A 20,557-nucleotide genomic window follows, 5' to 3' on the forward strand; every position below is an offset into this window, starting at 1 on the left:
GATGTATATTAAAATCCCCCAGCAGAATTATATTTGGAGTAATTACAGATAGATTGGTAAGGAAGGTAGCAAGATCGTTCAAAAAATTGTTGTTAGACTTAGGAGGACGGTAGACAGTTGCAATGATGGTTGGAACTGGCCCAGACAGTTGACACACAGTCGATTCAAAAGAGCTAACAGCAGGAGCAGGCAACGGCAGGACTTTCCACTTCTTGCGGTAAATTATCGCGACACCTCCTCCACGGCCAGATGCACGGGGTTGACAAGAGTGAACAAACCCCGGGGTGCATTCATTAAGTTGTGAAAAGTCTTGAGGTTGCTGCCAAGTCTCAGTTAAACAGAGAAAGTCAAACTTACGGTCAATGAGGAGATCCTGAATGAGATGTCCCTTGCTCGTAAGTGAGCGGATGTTCAATAGACCAAAGCTGGCAATGTTGCTGTCACATTTGACAGTGGTGTTAGTCGACCGAGCTAAGCTGGCCAACACACTATGGTCAGCGTTCCTATCTGTGTTATGTGGAGGGTGCCGAAAATCAGACCAAAAAGAGTTAATTCCTTTGAGGCGTCCGTTCGGAATCTCCGGCGGGACCCACGATGGATGTATCTCCGACGAGGGAGAAGTATGACGTCCGGGTCGAAATATAGCACCGACAGCAGAGGCACAGACTGGAGAAGACGCAGTCGAAGCAGCTCAGCAGCTGGGTACTGGAGGAGGCCAGTCGCAGGTTGAATAACGAGCGACAGAAGACTCCAAACAAACAACCAAGCAAAAATCCTACCAGTCCACATTGTAGGCGAGGAGGCCGCAGGCAGCTCAGACGTCCAGAGAATAAATCGGTAAGTTTCAAACGAAACGGAGGTTGGGCTGAAGCATCAAAATCACTAGTCTAGCAAAATCAATATTCTAGTTACCGGCGAGCAGCGGCAACCAGTCCCGCCAGCGTTCACTCAAACCGGAAATCATGTGAATGGAGCATTTCCATGGATACACCGATGAGTGAGCAAACAGAGTTTGTACTCGATACGGAGGGGACTAGGAAGCCAATGAAGTGACCGAAGGGTTGGTGAGATATGTTCATATTTCCGCACCCTCATCAGGATCCTTGCAGCACTATTTTGAATTTGTTGGAGCTTTTGAAGGCTCTTGTTGGGGGTCCCGATGAGGAGTGCATTACAATAGTCCAGCCTGGAGGAGACAAAGGCATGAAGCAGCTTTTCAGCATCACAGAGGGAGAGGTAAGGATGGAGTTTGGCTATGTTTCAGAGATGAAGGAATGCAATTTTACAGAGGTGATTGACATGTGTATCAAATGACAGATGGGAGTCAAATTTGACTCCCAAATTTGTAACAGAGGGGGAGAGAGTAATGGTATAGCCAGAAAAGGAAATACAATTTAAAGAAGAACGAAGTTGATGGGGGTACCAATTAAAAGAGTATCGGTTTTGGTGCTGTTCAGCTTAAGGAAGTTCTTGGACATCCAGGCCTCAGTCTCATCCAAGCAGGAGGAAAGAGCTGATGGAGGTGTAAGAGAAGTTGAATCCAGTCCCACATAGAGCTGTGTATCATCAGCATAGCCATGGAATGAAACTCCATGCCTGCAGATGATGTCACCCAGGAGTAGCATATAGATGTTAAAAAGGGTCGGTCCAAAGACTGATCCTTGTAGGACCCCACAGGTCACAGTGTGGGTACGAGATTTAGCATCCCCCAGGGCCACATACTCAGCCCTATCTGTGACTATGCCCCTGTACCCAAAGCCAGGTCCATAAAGACATTGAGGAACTCAGATGGCCCGACCTCAACCCTATTGAACACTTTAAGGATGTGTGCCAGGTCCTTTCATCCAACATCAGTACCTGACTTCACAAATGTTCTTTTGACCAACTGGGCACAAATTCCCCACAGTAAGTGAAAGCTGTTTTAGGAGGGCTAACTCCATAACAATGCTGATAGTTTCGGAATAGGACGTCCAACAAGCTCACGTACTGTAAGTGTATCTGTCAGGTGTCTACAAATGTTTGGCCATAAAGTGCCGGTCATCAGATGACATTTCTTTTAGTAAAATTGAGCTGGAAGAAGTAAATGTACGATAACCCACACCTTCTCTTAGTCCACTTCATGAGCTGCTCAGAGCCGCCTGTCCCGGTGCAGTTGTCAGTGAACTTTGCTTTGCGTGGCTGGTAGGCCCTCATCTTGGTCGTTTTCTGCCCCCTAGTGGCACAAAAATACAATTCAGCATGTTTTTAGTCAGGCCAATGAACATTAACAAGTTTTTGTTCTGTGACAGGAGCTGTAAACAAAACTAAACTCTCATTTTTATTTAAGTGACATTAACTAAAAAAATATTAACTATTACATAATCGGCTTCTTTCTTTCAGTATGACATTTTAACTCTTGTTCAGTCTGAAAAAGTTTGAAAAGTATATTTAATTATAACATCACATCAATACAACACAAAATAAATTAAGAACGTTTTAACATTCAACAAATTCCACTCTAGAATTTAAGAAAATAAACAATGAACATACTTTATGAAAATAATTATAATTTCAAGGCAAATTGTACTTATGACTCATTTTCTCCACAACTCGCTCACACTCTCTATTCCCGATAAAGGTGGTTTGCGGAATCCATTAATTCTTTCAAAAACTCAGTGACCTTGGTGATGGTTATTTGACTTTTCTGTGCCACAAATGCGATGGTTTTCTTTCTCCCTACGGCTTCTGATTTTGTCTTCTGTACACAGAAGATAAAAAATAAAATGTTCATGACGCAACACCGTAAGTTCTCAAACATTATTCTTTAAAAAGATGAGGCTATCAAAATATACAGAATGAATTGATAGAAATGCCATACAGTGAAAAAGAGCCACTAAATGATTAAAAACGATGATTGGTGGGTATGCAGCCATCGCTAACTATCCTGTTGTGCCACTCCACAAGACAAGACACAGGGAGAAAGGTGCCAGTAAGAATAAAGAGGGGCATGGTGGTCACTGGGCATAAATAAAAACCAACAAAAACAAATTGGAGCGGGCAAAATAAATAAAACAAAGTCGTCTGTAAGGCTGCAAATGAGGCAATATGAACGTCTCCCTACCACAATGCATGTTGCAGCCCGACACATCATTTACACAATAACTAATCCTGAGAACATTCACCTCCAGACTTGAGAGGGACGTGGCTGCAGACCTCCTTTCCACAAAGTGTCGAGCCATGAAACCTACTAACAAAAAAAAAAAAAAAAATAAAGGAATGGCACTTGAGGGCACCGAGCATCCAACAGATGGTGGACCTTCCAATCCGAACATCACGTCCACCTCCATCCACAGGTCCCTGGAATGACATCACAGTGTCGTGTGGCTGAAGGTGGAAGTATTACAGGAGTGGAAGGTCCACCACCTGTTGGGAAGTCACAGGCCTTAAATGCCACTTCTTTTTTTGTTAGTAGGTTTTGCAGCTCAACCCTTTGTGGAAAGGAGATCTGCAGCCAGAATCTGTCAAGATAGACTTGCATACTTTCATCAACATAACTTTGTAAACTTTCTGAAAATTCATAAAATTGTAGAATCAAAAGGATTTTTATTATTACAAGTAAGGCTTTTCTTAAGTTAACTAAGCCACTGATCACAAACCTTTAAAGCCTCCAGCGTTGTGATTTAAGGACTCCTTTTAAAGCACTGACCACAAACATGTAACTCCACTGTCCATCCATCCATCCATCCATTATACAACCCGCTATACCCCAACTACAGGGTCACGGGGGTCTGCTGGAGCCAATCCCAGCCAACACAGGGCGCAAGGCAGGAAACAAACCCCGGGCAGGGCGCCAGCCCACCGCAGTGCAACTCCATTGTAATAAAGCAAACAATGCGATCAAACAGAGAGTATCTTTGGAACTGTGATTTGCTTGAATTCAAATAAACCATTGATCACGGTTGTACCCCAAAAGTGTATTTAAAGAACTTTCCTACAATTAATCTCTGTCCGTGTGCATTTTGGAGTCCGCCTGCAATTCTGATTAAATAAATGAGATCATCAATTCATTTAGGATCCCAAAGTATTTCAAATGAATGGGGGTCATGCGGTCCTTTTTCAGTTTCCAAACAGATGACAAGCTGTGCCGTTATTTTGTAAATGTAACAAAGGGTGATACTAAAGCTGCAAGCCTCATCATGCTCTTCAAGTAAAATACCCGAATAACTCTAAAAGTGAAGCAGATCAAGCCCAAGGAGAGTCAACACATTTATGGGAGTTCATACAACACGACTGCTAAACGAAACTGTGTGAAATGCTAAACAAAGAGCGAGGATTTCATACATACATGGGGTTCAGGGGGAAATGGGAAACCCTAAAGTGAACAGAATCCTTACACATGATAACCATTCGCCTCAGTCAAGTCTTTCTCAAACTCAAACAATCAATTCCAGTGTGTTATGCAGAAAAACAACCACAGGTCACACCATCCATTTTTCAGATTGCTTCACCAGTACTCCTCTGGGCCTGTTTTGCGGCTTTGTTTAAATTTCCCTGCTCATTTCTTCCAGTCCCAAGGAATACACATGTCTCCGTCTTGCAGAACCGAATAGAAGTGTGACACGCAGAGATACATCCCTTGAAGGAGTGGAAAGCCCTCCTCTATCAGTCGCTGACAACACGGTATCATCTGTGAATTGGAAATGCTGGACTCCTTATACAGTCTCTTGAGGGACAGCCTCTCAGCGCAGATCAGAACAAGAGCATTTTCTTCTGCTTCTAATCTGGAAAATAAAACAACAGACAAACATCAAAAACTCCATCAAAACATCAGCAAAGCCAAGGAACTGGTTATTGACATTCGCTGCACCAAAGGGCCGTTAAGGCCGGTCACTATTCAAGGAGTGGATGTGGAGGTGGTCCCCCATTAATGACAGGTTGGACTAGTCCTGCGAAACAGACAAACAATAGAAATTCTTCCTTAGAAGACAGCGTGTCTTTAATATGAGACCTGTCATTCTTCACATCTTCTACAACTCTTCTGATGGTCAGGGCGATTTTTCTCTGCTGTGGTGTGCTGGGCTGGTAACATCACTTCAAGAGGGGACCACTGAATTAACAAGCTAATTAAAAGGGCAAACTCCGTTATAGGACACACTGTGGACCCTCCTGGAGGAGGCAGAGGAGGCGAGAATGAAGACAAAACTGAGTGCCATTATGAACAATGCTACCCATCCTCTCCATGACACACTAACGACGAGGACTTTTAGCCAATGAACCATTCAGCAGAAGTGCGTCAAGAAGCGAGATGGGGGCTCCTTTATACCACCAGAAATACGCCTGTATAGCACCTCACTGGGACTGGGACTGCCAAGTCAGAACTAGGGATCTGCACTAGCAATCGGAAGGTTGCCGGTTCAAGTCCTGTAAATGCCAAAAGGGACTCTGCTCTGTTGGGCCCTTAACCTGCAATTGCATTCTCCTTCAGGATTTTTTGGTAGACAGTAGAATTCATGGTTCCATCTATCACAGCAAGACTTCCAGGTCCTGAAGCAGCAAAACAACCCCAGACCATCACACTACCACCACCATATTTTACTGTTGGTATGATGTTCTTTTTCTGAAATGCTGTGTTCCTTTAACGCCAGATGTAACGGGACATTTGCCTTCCAAAAAGTTCAACTTTTGTCTCATCAGTCCACAAGGTATTTTCCCAACAGTCTTGGCAATCATGGAGATGTTTCTTAGCAAAACTGAGACGAGCCCTAATGTTCTTTTTGCTTAACAGTGGTTTGTGTCTTGGAAATCTGCCATGCAGGCCGTTTTTGCCCAGTCTCTTTCTTATGGTGGAGTCGTGAACACTGACCTTAATTGAGGCAAGTGAGGCCTGCAGTTCTTTAGACGTTGTCCTGGGGTCTTTTGTGACCTCTCGGATGAGTCGTCTCTGCGCTCTTGGGGTAATTTTGGTCGGCCAGCCACTCCTGGGAAGGTTCACCACTGTTCCATGTTTTTGCCATTTGTGGAAAATGGCTCTCACTGTGGTTCACTGGAGTCCCAAAGCTTTAGAAATGGCTTTATAACCTTTACCAGACTGATAGATCTCAATTACTTCTGTTCTCATTTGTTCCTGAATTTCTTTGGATCTTGGCATGATGTCTAGCTTTTGAGGTGCTTTTGGTCTACTTCTCTGTGTCTGGCAGCTCCTATTGAAGTGATTTCGTGATTGAAACAGGTGTGGCAGTAATCAGGCCTGGAGGTGGCTACGGAAATTGAACTCTGGTGTGATACACCACAGTTAGGTGATTTTTGAACAAGGGGGCAATTACTTTTTCACACAGGGCCATGTATGTAGGTTTGGATTTTTTTTCTCCCTAAATAATAAAAACCATCATTTAAAAACTGCATTTTGTGTTTACTTGTGTTATATTTGACTAATGGTTAAATGTGTTTGATGATCAGAAACATTTTGTGTGACAAACATGCAAAAGAATAAGAAATCAGGAAGGGGGCAAATAGTTTTTCACACCACTGTATAAACAAAGTGGCTTAACAGGTTATATACTGTATATACTCACGTACAAGTCGGGTCTTGAAACCCAAAAAATCAATCATAAAATCAGACCCCGACTTATACGATGCTTATTTTTATTTACTCATTTTTTTACATCTTCTTGCCTCCTCCAATCTCTCCCCAGTTTCTCAGACACATTGAATTATGTTGCAGCAGCGCAGTTACCAATTTTTTTCGCTACTTCAACGACTTTTAATTTAAAACCAGCTTCATATTTTCTTCTAATTAAACGCTCCATCGTAGATAAGGGATGCTCTTACGATAAAGGGTGTGAGATACAAAAAACACAAATCAGTGCAAACGTCCCTTTGGAATAGTTTGGGTATCACTGTGTGGTCACGTAGGCAGAGCGGTTAGGAGTACACGCTGACACAGCGCATTGCCACACCCACACAGGAAAAAAAAAGGCCGTGTGCTCAGTGGTTCCTCTCTCAGGTGGGCGTTAGCATATCATAATCTCTTGGACCAATAGTGTGAGTTTTCTGCATTCGACTTATACGACCGACATTATAAAATACCAGAAATTATACAGTAAAATCAAGTCCCGACTTATCTGTGAGTATTTACGGTAGTTACTTGTTATAAAATGTAATGCATAAACAGTGTGTTACTTTTGTGTTACATTTTTTCTGCTGTATGAAAAACGTCACCTTTGACTGGGCCACATTTTTTATTAAATCCTGAAGTCCACATATGAACCTCCATGAAACTGACCAGAAACACAGAAAAAACTTGATAATTTCTTGCAATTTCTAAATATGTTGAGTCCTTCATGTGCTATGGAAATAAATCACATCCATTCCCTTTTTCATACGCCTGACCTGATCCACACCAAGGATTCGTGATATGAACGCTGCGTCACCCTGTTTCAACATATCTGTAGCAAATAGACAGATGAAAACTAAACGGACATATTATTATTTGGTTCGATTCCTGACTGCATGCAGCAAAATCTTTTCTGCTTGACGGTGCGGTCAAGCCCTGCAAAGAAGCAACGTTCCAATACGTGAGCTTCTTACCTTACATCCAGTGGCACTGGGATAATAACATCACCACAGGTTTTCGTGCATCAATAGAATACGTATTGTGTTAGGTTACTCGTTACTTTAAAAAGCAATTTAACTACTTAATATATGTTACTTGTAAGTTGTTACCCTACTGCTCTCTTGATTGTGCTGCCGAGTTTAGCACTGTACATTCATCAACAAATTTTGCAATTTCTGAAATGCCACGATAGATCATTTCCACCAGAAGAAGAAATAATGTGAGCACCTGGGCATTTGCCTCAGGAAATTGATCTTTGTGGATGCTCCCTACTTTTTCTACCCCTGGCTGTTGGAAGTGTGTGTGAAGCAAACACAGACGTGGCCAAGAAACAAAATCTGGTTAAGGGTTTACATGATCACGTAACCAGGTTACTCATGGAGAAATCTTAATGCGTTATCCTGGTTTCTCAGAGACCGATAACCCTGTTTCTCTAACCACATTACGGATTTACAGGACATTTTAGACACCTTGTTTCAATGAATAACCGGGTTATTAAAGTGCACGTCACGCACGCTGTGGGGTTTGCTTACCATATACAGCTCCGGAGCAGAATGCATAGGATCTGACAATTAGAATTAAGTCCATGATACACCTACGGGCAGGTTACTGTTAATGCTGGTTCACTTGCAATTTTGCTGTGTGAAACAAAACCGAACTAAGTGGTGATTGAAGCAAAGTAACTAATCACCTCCTAATTCAGCACAAAGTAAACACACTAGGAGTAAGAAAACGCCTTTAAATTCTTTTAGGGCTGATGCCGACTTTTGTCAAAAGGAGGAGATGATGATGGTAATCAACTGTAAACTGTGACAAAACCAACCATTACGTTTTAGTTGGACTCTCTTTGCTAGAAGGATTGACCGAGATTTCCTGCGCTCATGTGAATAGCAAGGAGCAAACAACGTCAAAAATGACACGGACATCTGTCGAGAGATCAAAGTGAACACGTAAAGCAAAATACTCTGAACTGGACAAGGACTTGTCGGACTCTAAAACGAATGTTGAGAGATTGCAGCTTCAGCTGATTGGTCCCCAAGTAATGGTGGTACTGACAATGTTCGCCAGGGAGGCCTGTCACTTAACAATAAGAGGTAGAAACCAGAATGTAATGCACTGCGACCGTGATCGCTACTGCTGTCCCAGCCATGTCAAGAGAGTATCGCAGCAAGCCTGCTGCTCATCGTTGGCAAACTTTCAGCTGCCACAGCATGCAGCAACAGACGTTTATGTTGATTTCTGTGAGAAAACATAACTTTCCAGAAACTATGTTTTTTGGAAAAAATATTCAGCCCTCAAAGAGTAAATCTCCGTTTGCTTAAGATGAGAAGGTAGAACTACTTCAATAGCCGTGTTTCCGTTAGCCTCCTTAATGCACATTTTGAAACTGGAAAACAAAACGACAGTAATGGAACGTGTATTTAAAAAAAAAACTCTCACAATTCACAAAAAAAGTTTATAAGCTCGCTTGAGATGGTGTTTCAGGTGAATTGGCAAAACTGCAATGGAAACACTTTTAATCGCATTCAGGTCACATAACATGACATAAAGCGTCACACGTGACAAACAAAGCATGACACGGTTTGTGTGGTCAGACAAGGAGACCGAGATGTTCCTAAAATGAATACAAAACAAAAAAATGACATTCATTTTAGACTCCAAACAACAAATAAATGCAATTATTTATAAGGAGCTTGTGGCAGACATGAGGGAAAGGGCTTCAGACAAACCATGGAATATTATTAGGAGCAAATGGAGAGCTGAAACAGCATGACCTTTAAAAATAAAAAAAAAACCTGTGTATGAGCGGTGAAGGTGGGAGTCAAAAATTGTCTTTTTTATGAGCTAATGGAGCAAATTTTCAGACAAATGCCTACTGTGACATCAATGAGATCTGGAATTAACAGTATTGAAAAGTAAAACATTCTTTCAGTTTTACATGACTGTTAATGATAAATTAATAAGTTAACTTTAAAATTGGTAAAGGGACAAATTACGTTTGTTTAATTTTCCTCCTAACATCCATCCATCAATCCAACCCGCCGTCATATCCTAACTACAGGGTCACGGGGGTCTGCTGGAGCCAATCAGAGCCAACACAGGGAGCAAGGCAGGAAACAAACCCCGGGCAGGGCGCCAGCCCACCGCAGACCTCCTAACATTGTCATGCGATTTAATGTTAATATTTGTAGGTCCCCAGTTCAATTGTTTACCAAACTGATTCCAAATAGTGATTTTTATAAAAAAAAAAATACATATATATCATGTGATACATTAGAAAATACATACGTATACATATAAAATGAGATTTTCAAATACCTGTGCAAATGTGATGTGGCGAAACAGCAGCATCATGTGCACTACCAGGTGACCCAACACAAACGTCCCTGATCATTAATCTTCGCCAGTCTCCGCCTGGAGAACAAGAGATGTCCAGCCCTTCCTGTTAACACAATCCCGATACTCGTCACTTGGTGCATGAACAGGCATATGTGAACTGTCGATTGCACCCGAGGTATTTTGTGTGCCTTGTAATTGCGCTGCAAAATCTTCTGTGCCGCTTCCAAATCAGGTAAAGTGATGTACTGCTTTATTAGCAAATGGCCTGACATACCCCATTATATACACACCTGTGAACGGCGATTTTTGCGCCCACCTAAAGTCCTGGCAACAACCCTGTTCTCTGTACAGTTAGCAGATAGATAGATAGATAGATAGATAGATAGATAGATAGATAGATAGATAGATAACTTTATTAATCCCAAGGTGATATTCCCATACTCCAGCAGCAGCATACTGATAAAGAACAATATTAATTAAAGAGTGATAACAATGCAGGTATAACAGACAATAACTTTGTATAATGTTAACGTTTACCACCCTGGGTGGAATTGAAGAGTCGCATAGTGTGGGGTCTCCGCAGTCTGTCAGTGGAGCAGGACGGTGACCGCAGTCTGTCTGGAGATGATCCTGTTTTGCCCAGAGGGGACTGGGTGGTCTCATGGTCTGGAATCCCTACAGATTTTATTTTTTCTCCAGCCGTCTGGAGTTTTTTTCTGTCCCCCCTGGCCATCGGACCTTACTCTTATTCGATATTAATTAATGTTGACTTATTTTGTTTTCTTATTGTGTCTTTTATTTTTCTATTCTTCATTATGTAAAGCACTTTGAGCTACTGTTTGTAGGAAAATGTGCTATAGAAATAAATGTTGTTGTTGCTGTTCAGTGGATGCAGTGGATTCTCCATGATTGACAGGAGTCTGCTCAGCGTCCGTCGCTCTGCCACGGATGTCAAACTGTCCAGCTCCGTGCCTACAACAGAGCCTGCCTTCCTCACCAGTTTGTCCAGGTGTGAGGCGTCCCTCTTCTTTATGCTGCCTCCCCAGCACACCACCGCGTAGAAGAGGGCGCTCACCACAACCGTCTGGTAGAACATCTGCAGCATCTTATACCAGATGTTGAAGGACGCCAGCCTTTTAATGAAGTATAGTACTGGCTCTCTCGTGTATCGTGCAGCAGGGGACACAAGAGGGCCTATTGAGCTGCATAATTCCATGGATGTTAAGCTGAACATTCTAAAATTTTGTACCCACAGCTCCTCAATAAAATCCCTACAGATGGTTTCAAAGAAATCCCTAACGCAGGGTGTCACACACGTATGCTTGGGAGTCAACCAAAGGGACCAGGAAACGCTGATTCCATGCCAGGCCAGGGGGTGGTGGGATGCACTAAGCCTCTCTCTTTTCTCTCTGTAGGCCAACCATGAGAAATCGCTCCCGTCCCCGGCCCCGAGGATGTCACTTCCTGTGAACCACCTATAAAAACCTGTCATCTTCCATACTTAAACAGCTCTGTTTTTGACTCTAACCTGTATTCATTGTACCCCAATTTGAGCCTTTTGCAGCCAGGGAAACTATATGGGCGGCTGCCTCAAATCTTTGTTGTGTGTCCGGCCATTTCTTTCACAGTGGCCTCTGCCAAGTATAGCGTGTTTGCCTTCCCTTTATCGTATTCACTCGCTCTCATCCCCTCCGATCTTCACCATCATATCGGTCACCACTTTAAATTTCAGGTGATAAAACAAACTTCATTCACATAAAATCTCTTAGTGGAAACACAGACAATTTGCTTTTTGTGCCGCTTCTATTTTGTGTACAACTGAAATGTGAACGTGGCTAATCTCTCCTCATAACTCATAAACAGCAGTCGTGGAATCGCTCTTGTAGATCTCCTAGCACTGCCTTTTCTTTTTTTGTAGCCCAGCAAATAAAACTGCATTCAGCACTCGGGATGAGGCCAGACCAGTGCGTTATAAATCTTAAGCATACTTAAGCAACTTCCTATGACTTGTAATCTAGACACTTGGAGCAGCCATTCACTCAGACATGCAATAAGCAAGTACGTTCTGAGCACCACATCCATAAATTTATGGTCACCCAACCCTCTTCAAAATTTTTATGCCCCAATTTATAATCTGGAGCATTTCTCACCATCACAAAGCACAGGCCTGCCTTCACACAAACTTGCACCTACTCCGACATTGGCCAGTGAGGTGGTACTGTATTTACATTGTTTTCACTACTATTCTTGTAAAATTGATCTATTTGTATGGAATGTTATGTGATTTCAATAAAATAAAAAAAAAAAAAAGACAAAAGTCAAAAAGCATTCATTGGAACTGGCAAGTGTTTCATGAGGATTTCTGCCAAAATCCATGGATAACTGAATCAGCCAAATGTGAAATGATAATAAAACGTATGCATCCAATATCATCAACTGCATTACTCGGACACAGCAGTACTAGGGTGTTGTACCGTGTTTGGCATTATGAATGTAGTAAAAAGTCAAGCAAAATGTCACCTTTTATTGGCTAACTAGAAGGATTACAATATTCCAGCTTTCGAGGCACCTCGGGCGCCTTCTTCAAGTGAGATCTGACACAGTAGAAGACTTGGCAGTATGAACTATCATTCAAACAATATTTAAATGGTAACAATTCTCAAGCGCGTCCAAATTCTTAAACTTTAATGCTGATGTCCATTTTCCAGATAACACCCCCTTCTCCCCAGATAAATCATTTTTTTTTTTTGCACATTACAGCCTGTCAAGGCCCACACAACCATTAAAGTAAGAGCAGGGCAGAGGTTGGTATGTTTAGATCAGATAAGGAGCCATTACTCTCCAGCTTAGAGGGGGGACGGAGGGAAAGCCGTGTGTGCACAAGAGGAGTCTCGTCTGACATGTCTGGAGTGGAGACCCATTAGCAGCAGACGTGTCTGGACTTTAAGTGAAGTAATATTATATTGGGCCGTGTGTTTACCAGACTGAGGTCATGATTCCAATTTTGATTACAATAATGTTTAACTAAAGCTGCCAATGTGTTAAAAAAAAGGTACCTTTAACATACAATTCTGAAGATTCTTTAGTTATAAGATGTGCCATATTAATGAGGCATACATACCAGTGCAAACTGCTTCGTCTTGGCACTACAGCGGCTAAATTACTTCTTGCCTCCCTTTGGAAATCTCCCAAGCTTGTTTCTTTTGACAACTGTCAATCTTCCGCTTTTAATCTAATTCACTTGGAATGGTCTACTTCTCAGGTCACAATTGATCAACCTCAGTTTCAAAAATGAACATTTTATTATTTATGCCCACTGACATGACAATCCCGATGCTTCTGTTACCTAGTTATTGTCCTCTACTTTATCTATACATTTGTTGATTTTACCTCTGCTGCCAGGTGGGTACTGGGCCTATTTGGGGTATACAATTTTTACCCTTTTATCAATTGACTTTCTTTTTCCATCCATCCATCCATTATCCATCCTGCTACATCCCAACCACAGGGTCACAGGGGTCTGCTGGAGCCAATCCCAGCCAGCACAGGGCACAAGGTAGGAAACAAACCCCGGGCACAGCGGCAGCCCACCGCAGGGCACACACACCCACACACTAAGCACACACTTTAGGGACAATTTAGCATCGCCAATGCACCCAACCTGCATGTCTTTGGACTGTGGGAGGAAACCCACGCAGACACGGGGAGAACATGGAAACTCCACATGGGAGGACACGGGAAGTGAACCTGGGGCTCCTTACTGTGAGGCAGCAGCGCTATCACGGTGACACAGTGACATGTGACAAAATGACAAATGAATAAGTCATATTTGTGGATTTACAACTGCACTGTTTTGTTTTGACAGCATTCATGTTTTAATTCAATAGGGGTGGCACGGTGGCGCAGTGGTAGCGCTGCTGCCTCGCAGTTAGGAGACTCGGGTTCGTTTCCCGGGTCCTCCCTGTGTGGAGTTTGCATGTTCTCCCCATGTCTGCGTGGGTTTCCTCCCACAGTCCAAAGACATGCAGGTTAGGTGGATTGGCGATTCTGAATTGGCCCTAGTGTGTGCTTGGTGTGTGTTTGTGTGCGTCCTGCGGTGGGTTGGCACCCTGTCCGGGATTGGTTCCTGCCTTGCACCCTGTGCTGGCTGGGATTGGCTCCACCAGACCCCTGTGACCCTGTGTTTGGATTCAGCGGGTTGGAAAATGGATGGATGGATGGATGGAGATACACTAGAAAATGCATACAAGACATACAAAATGCACTTGCAGATTAACTCAATATTTTTTTGTGATGTTTTAATGCAAAATGTGAAGCTTATTCAGTTTGTTTGAGTTGAAATAAGCTATGAGAATAAACGTTAGAAAACACAAGTAGCTCTCGGCCATTTTCATTTTGTAAAAGTAAATCTCAGGGGAAAAAAGGTTGGAGACCCCTGATGTGAGGCGACTTACAACATTTATGATATAGTTGGTTATAATTCTACAGGCAGATCAAGTGACTTGCTCAGGGTCAGGATTTGAACACCCAAAACCTCCGGGTTTGAAGTGCAAAGCCTTAACCACCACACCACACAGCATGCCTGTCATTTTGGCATAAATAATCTTCCATAGTTTTCAAGGTGCCTAAATGAAGATGTCTGCACTTTTAACATTACAAAATAGCACTACAGTTCTTATGCTATAAAGCTGCATCCATTTTTAATGTGCCAAGTTTCTTTTTTTCTTTAGTCAATCTTCCTTAATTATTTCCTGATATACACAACATGTGCTTTTGCTTTGCACATTTGAAAGCAGTTTTTAAAAGTATTCATGTTCTTCTATCTTCCGGCCTTTCAAGCTACAGAATGTTATGGATGGGTTTTAGAATTTTTTCTTGTACTCTAACATCAATTAACCATTTTAATGAAGTCAGTTTTTTCAAAACTAAACATGCGTATGATTGAAAGTAAAAAAAAAAAAACAATGGACGGAGCACAAGCAGGGGAAGTTAACACACAGGCAGCGGCTCTTGTTAGTACTACTCCGATTACAATGTGATTGGTGTTTCTTAAATATAAACGTCTACACTTGGAAGTGTGTGTGTCTGTCCGGCCTGGAAGTGAGAGATGCAGTCGGGGTCAGGGCTCTGCCTCCGAGGAAACAGAAAACTCGCTTAGCCGCTAATAACACAAGTGGGGCCAGCATATCAGCAAAATGAAACCTCACAAGAAAAACAAAGTCACTTAGCCGCTAACATCGGTAAAACGGTATCCCTTTTCCTTTTCCTCCCGCCGCTAATGCACAAGCGAGGTAAGCACGTCGCCAAAACGAATCCTCCTAGGAGAGAGATGCCCAGAGTGGTTCCTTTCAATTACCTGACAACTCTACATTTCAGTTTCTTTTCTTACGATTCCAATAGTTTCTGGGACCCCGGACTTTTTACAGCATGGGCTTAAACAGCTAGTATTTTTATAAAATTCTAATTTTAGAAAGTAAGAATTCATTTTGATTTTCCACAGATGCACACACACACACACAACATGCTAAAATCAACTTTCCTCAATGTTTTGAACATCATTGAATCACAATCTGAATTTAACTTGAAACAAATTTTTGACCCCATCATCAATTTATATGGAAGTAAAAACTAATGCTGGAACCGAATTCCAGGGAACAAGAAAAACACCCAGAGTGTTACATCTCTGAAAAAGATGAGAAAAAAATATGCATAAAATGTAAAAATCTGTAGTGGTCTCCCCTCGACTTTCTCGTATACTCAGATATAGGAATGGATGTTTGAGGAGTAAACCGCAAGACAATGATTATATTTTTATATTATGTACATTAAAGAACCATCAACAACAAATCAAATCAAATTAAAAATATATTGAACAATTAATATAAAAGTTGCATAAATCAGACTCTGCAGCTGCATGAATAAAAGGTAAAGTAGCTCTTTCGGTTAACAGAAAACAGCCCAAAAACTTGATAGAAATCTACGTTTTGTACCTAATAGTTGTATGCAAAATTTGGTTGACCGAAGAGAAAGTTATCAGGTTTACACACACACACACACACACACACACACACACACACACACAGACATAATTCCAAATATGGTATTTTCGGACTCAGGCAGGTCCAAAACATCGAGATTCATCAAAATCTCGAAATGGAATTTTTGGACGATTCCAGCTTTCCCTAGACGTCGTATACGAGAAAGTCAGGAAGGTCTAAAACGCATCAAATCTTTGGACGACTACAATACTTTCCCTATACTTTTTTTTTTTTTACTTTCTCGTATACAAAGATTCAGTCATAACGACGACTACATTTGCTGCGGTCCAAACCAGGACAGGGCTGTTTACCAGGCATTGGGCTACTTTTTGTGTGCCTTTTAAAGCATGTGAAACACAAATGGCAGCTGGGGAAAGAAAACCAAAAAATCTATACAGCAAATCTGACTTACTCTTCTTTCCTTTTTATTCGCTGTCTTGCCTCTTGTGCATTTGTCTGAACAAACCAATGGAGAGTTGAAGGGTCAAAGATGATAGGTATGTTAAAATGGCCCAGGTCATCTAGCCTTGGTCTGGAACAGTCACTGGAATAGAAACATAAATGAACAGACTTAGTTTTTTTTAATCTTAAAATGGATTTCCCAAAAACTAAACACCTTTATCCTTTCAAGTATGAATGCCCACTGTACATGTAACAAAAAACATAAGTTCTATATATTAATTTTTAAGTCATCCATTTACCCAAAGTTCCTGAAAACTATTTCTATGCTTTTTTAGGTTCATTTAGCATTTCACTTTTATGCTTCCTGAAATAGATTAAAGGCTGCCTACAAAGAAAACCAGTTAACTGCTTCCAGCTCCGCAGCCATTTTTTTCTGAAATTTCTAGAACTCTAAGTGAAAACAGAACAGTGAATAATACAATCAGTGCAACGTTTATAAGAGAGAAAACATCTACCTTATCTACAGTAGGATCACTCACTTCTCTAAGGTCATCTGCAGCCCTTCTAAGCTTCGTGGATGAAAGGGGATTCTTTTTGTCAAGAGTCGCTTGTAGAACGCACTCAGCATACTGTAATATTCTTCTAGCATCAACAACGGTTGTAGCTTCTCGATGTAAATCACCTGCATCCCTCCTAGAAGATGGCTTATGCGTTCCTCTAGATTGGAGGCCTCGACCAAGAGTTTTGAATAATTTGGTAGCTTCTCCAACATCTATTTAAACAGCAACAAAAACACATTTTGGTACGCTTAACACTCTTCTCCAATCTCTTCATACTGTGACCTTCAGACAATACATTTTAAAAATTCCCTGGCAGTTTCAAAGGCTCTAAATAAGAAGTCATGGACAGGGGCAGTCCTAGCCTGTTTGGTGCCCTGGGTGAGCACCACCCTCTGGTGCCAAGCATTCTAATGAACACTGAACAAAATCAGTGTAATAAAACAAACTATTGGAAATGTAATGTCTAACAGAGACAAAATCAAACTTTACATTTATACAGCACCAAAATATTTCGTTATAGTGTAAAGAATTTTCACTTTAGTACCATCCTCCAGTCATCAGTTCATCAGGTCACTAACAACTACATAAAGCTTTTCTCTCAGAGCTGCAGTCAGTTTATTATTTCGGGTTAACTTTCTCCGCCTGCCACTCTCCACTACACAAGTCATTTGCATTAGTAAGTTAGCACGCAAACATATACAGTGGGTACGGAAAGTATTCAGATCCCCTTCAATTTTTTTCACTCTTTGTTATATCGTAGCCATTTGCTAAAATCATTTAAATTATTTTTTTTCCTCATTTCCTCCACACGCTGAGGAGAGGCAAGACACATGACAGCCCGCATGGAGTTTGCTAAAAGATACCTGAAGGACTCTGAGATGGTGAGAAATAAGATTCTCTGGTCTGATGAGACCAAGATAGAACTTTTTGGCCTTAATTCTAAGTGGTATGTGTGGAGACAACCAGGCACTGCTCATCACTTGTCCAATACAGTCCCCACAGTGAAGCATGGCGGTGGCAGCATCATGCTGCTGGGGGTGTTTTTCAGCTGCAATCAATCAATCAATCAACATTTATTTATATAGCGCATATTCATACAAAAAAATGTAGCTCAAAGTGCTTTACAAAATGAATAGAAAAATAGAAGACACAATAAAAAATAAACATAGGTCAACATTAATTAACATAGAATAAGTAAGGTCCAATGGCCAGGGTGGACAGAAAAAACAAAAAAAAACCTCCAAAGCTGGAGAAAACAGGACGACTGGTTGCAATCGAGGGAAAGATGAATGCGGCCAAGTACAGGGATATCCTGGACAAAACCCTTCTCCAGAGTGCTAATTAGGACCTCAGACTGGGCCGAAGGGTTACCTTCCAACAAGACAATGACCCTAAGCACACAGCTAAAATAACAAAGGAGTGGCTTCACAACAACTCTGTGACTGTTCTTGAACGGCCCAGCCAGAGCCCCGACTTAAACCCAATTGAGCATCTCAAAATGGCCGTCCACCAACGTTTACCATCCAACCTGACAGAACTGGAGAGGATCTGCAAGGAGGAATGGCAGAGGACCCCCAAATCCAGGTGTGAAAAACTTGTTGCATCTTCCCCAAGAAGACTCCTGGCTGTATGAGCTCAAAAGGGGGCTTCAACTAAATACTGAGCAAAGGGTCTGAATACTTAGGACCAGGTGAGATTTCAGTTTTTCTTTTTTAATAAATCTGCAACAATTTAAAAAATTCATTTTTTTTTGTCTGTCAATATGGGGTGCTGTGTGTACATTAATGACGGAAAAAAATTAATTGAAATGATTTTAGCAAATGGCTGCAATATAACAAAGAGTGAAAATTTGAAGGGGGTCTGAATACTTTCCATACTCACTGTATATCCATACAAAAAAACTCTTACGAACTCAAATCATTTTATCAACATGTTCAAAATCTCATTGACGATATTTCACCGTTTTAAAGCCTGTAACGCGCACTCCAATTATGGCGAATTTACTAACCTGTGATAAAGAACAGAGAGAGCACACGCATTGAGCTGGCGTCAGCTTCATACAGGAGAATCCCTCACTGCCCTGCCCCTCTCCTCCATGTGTGGCAAGCAGCAGGCACACCTTGCAAATGGAGGGCGCCCTTACTCCCCGCAATGGGCAATAGAAAACCAATCGGTGCCCATGCAATCCCAAAAATGCGCTGGCATGATGTCGGGGCAGCATGGGCGTGCTCAAAAAAAAAAAAAATTTTTTTTTTTTTGCCTGATGCCCAAGATGCCGCCCTGGGTAATGGCCCATGTCACCCATATCAAAAACCGCCACTGGTCATGGATGATGACACCTTTTATTGGCTAACTAATCAGATTACAATATATAAGCTTCTGAGGCAGTTTAGGCCCCTTTATCAGACAGGGGGTCTGAGTTGCCTCAAAAGCTTTCATACTGTAATCTGTTCAGTTGGCCAATAAAAGGTGTTATAATCCTTGACTTCTCATTGCATCCATTATGGCTAACACAGTACAGCATCCTGCTACTAAAGGCTCTTAATAGAAAACTAAAATTATGTAACGCACTCAAAACAGTCCAACCAATTCAGAATCACTAGTTAACTTAAAAAGCAAATCTTTGGGGATGTGAAAGGTACACTGAAAGGAAAACCGCGCATTTCGTCAGTTTTAACACCACGGGTCATCTCACAAATATGATTTTTGGCGATGCGGATGAATCGGGCACAAACTTATCAATGTGGACATGTGTGCCGTTTCAGAGGACACGTGTATTCACTTTACAGTTAGATATAGCTGGCAAATCTGATCTGAGCAAAAAAAATTGGAATTCAGCAATGAGGTCTGTACTGTGGCCGAACGCAGCCTAAGATTCAGTAGTTTTTTCTTAGTGCAAAGTGCAGCTCCATCTTCACCAGTAACTCTCCAAAAGTCCAAACCCTTAAAAGATTTGTAAGATGATGCCAACGTTAACGGTCCACCAATCAGCACAATTCATCGCCCTAGCCCCACCCACAACAGTTTCAGGTTGAACGAAAAATACATACCCTAGAGTAAAAAAAAAAAAAATGTGGCACGATTCCCTGAGAGTGGTCCGGCTCACAGGATCCTCATTGTTGAGGACCTGAGTGGCTGGACCAGGCCATAGCTACTTAACAACTGGCTGAGACTGATAGATAGTCATTTTTTAGGTGGGTATTGGGGATGGGGATTGGACCAAGTGTCTGCCGGGGGGGTGTCCAACCAGGATGCCAAGCTATTTCGTTGTGTGGTGGGTACATGCCCCCCAATCTGACCTGACCGACCTGGAACTAAACATGGCCCAAGATCCTGTGGTGGGAATGCCACAAAAGTCTAAGTTTCTAAAAACTCCCTGGTTCCTGAAAAACGTTCCTGCGGTGGGAAAGCACCTTATGTCTACCGGTTTCTAACTTTCCCATTCGGTTACAGGGTTTCAAAAATTTTTTTTTAACATTTTATTAGTTTTATTAAAATCACATAACATTCCATATAAGCAAGTCAAGTTTAACAAAACTAGGTTCGAAACACCTATAAAAAAGAGAGCTAGGTCAGCAGAGTAAAACTTTAATAATCGTAAAAATATGTAGATAAGTAAATGAATA

The 20,557-nt window shown here is 41.7% G+C and overlaps 1 protein-coding gene across 2 annotated transcripts in view; it reads right to left on the reverse strand.

Annotated features, from left to right (window-relative positions):
* Positions 1–2,409: 2,409 nt before the first annotated feature.
* The window catches only part of tcaim (T cell activation inhibitor, mitochondrial), an 84,977-nt gene continuing 66,829 nt past the window's right edge, over positions 2,410–20,557 (reverse strand). For both annotated transcript variants that reach the window (XM_039736681.1, XM_039736682.1), the window contains 3 exons: positions 16,911–17,143; positions 16,382–16,513; positions 2,410–4,760 (listed from right to left, as the gene is read on the reverse strand). In XM_039736681.1, the coding sequence (XP_039592615.1) occupies positions 4,535–4,760; positions 16,382–16,513; positions 16,911–17,143 (591 nt within the window). In that variant the 3' untranslated portion in view covers positions 2,410–4,534. The remainder of the gene's footprint in view (positions 4,761–16,381; positions 16,514–16,910; positions 17,144–20,557) is intronic.

The sequence above is a fragment of the Polypterus senegalus genome, chromosome 15 (genome assembly GCF_016835505.1).
Source record: "Polypterus senegalus isolate Bchr_013 chromosome 15, ASM1683550v1, whole genome shotgun sequence".
In the NCBI taxonomy this organism is placed as follows: domain Eukaryota; kingdom Metazoa; phylum Chordata; class Cladistia; order Polypteriformes; family Polypteridae; genus Polypterus; species Polypterus senegalus.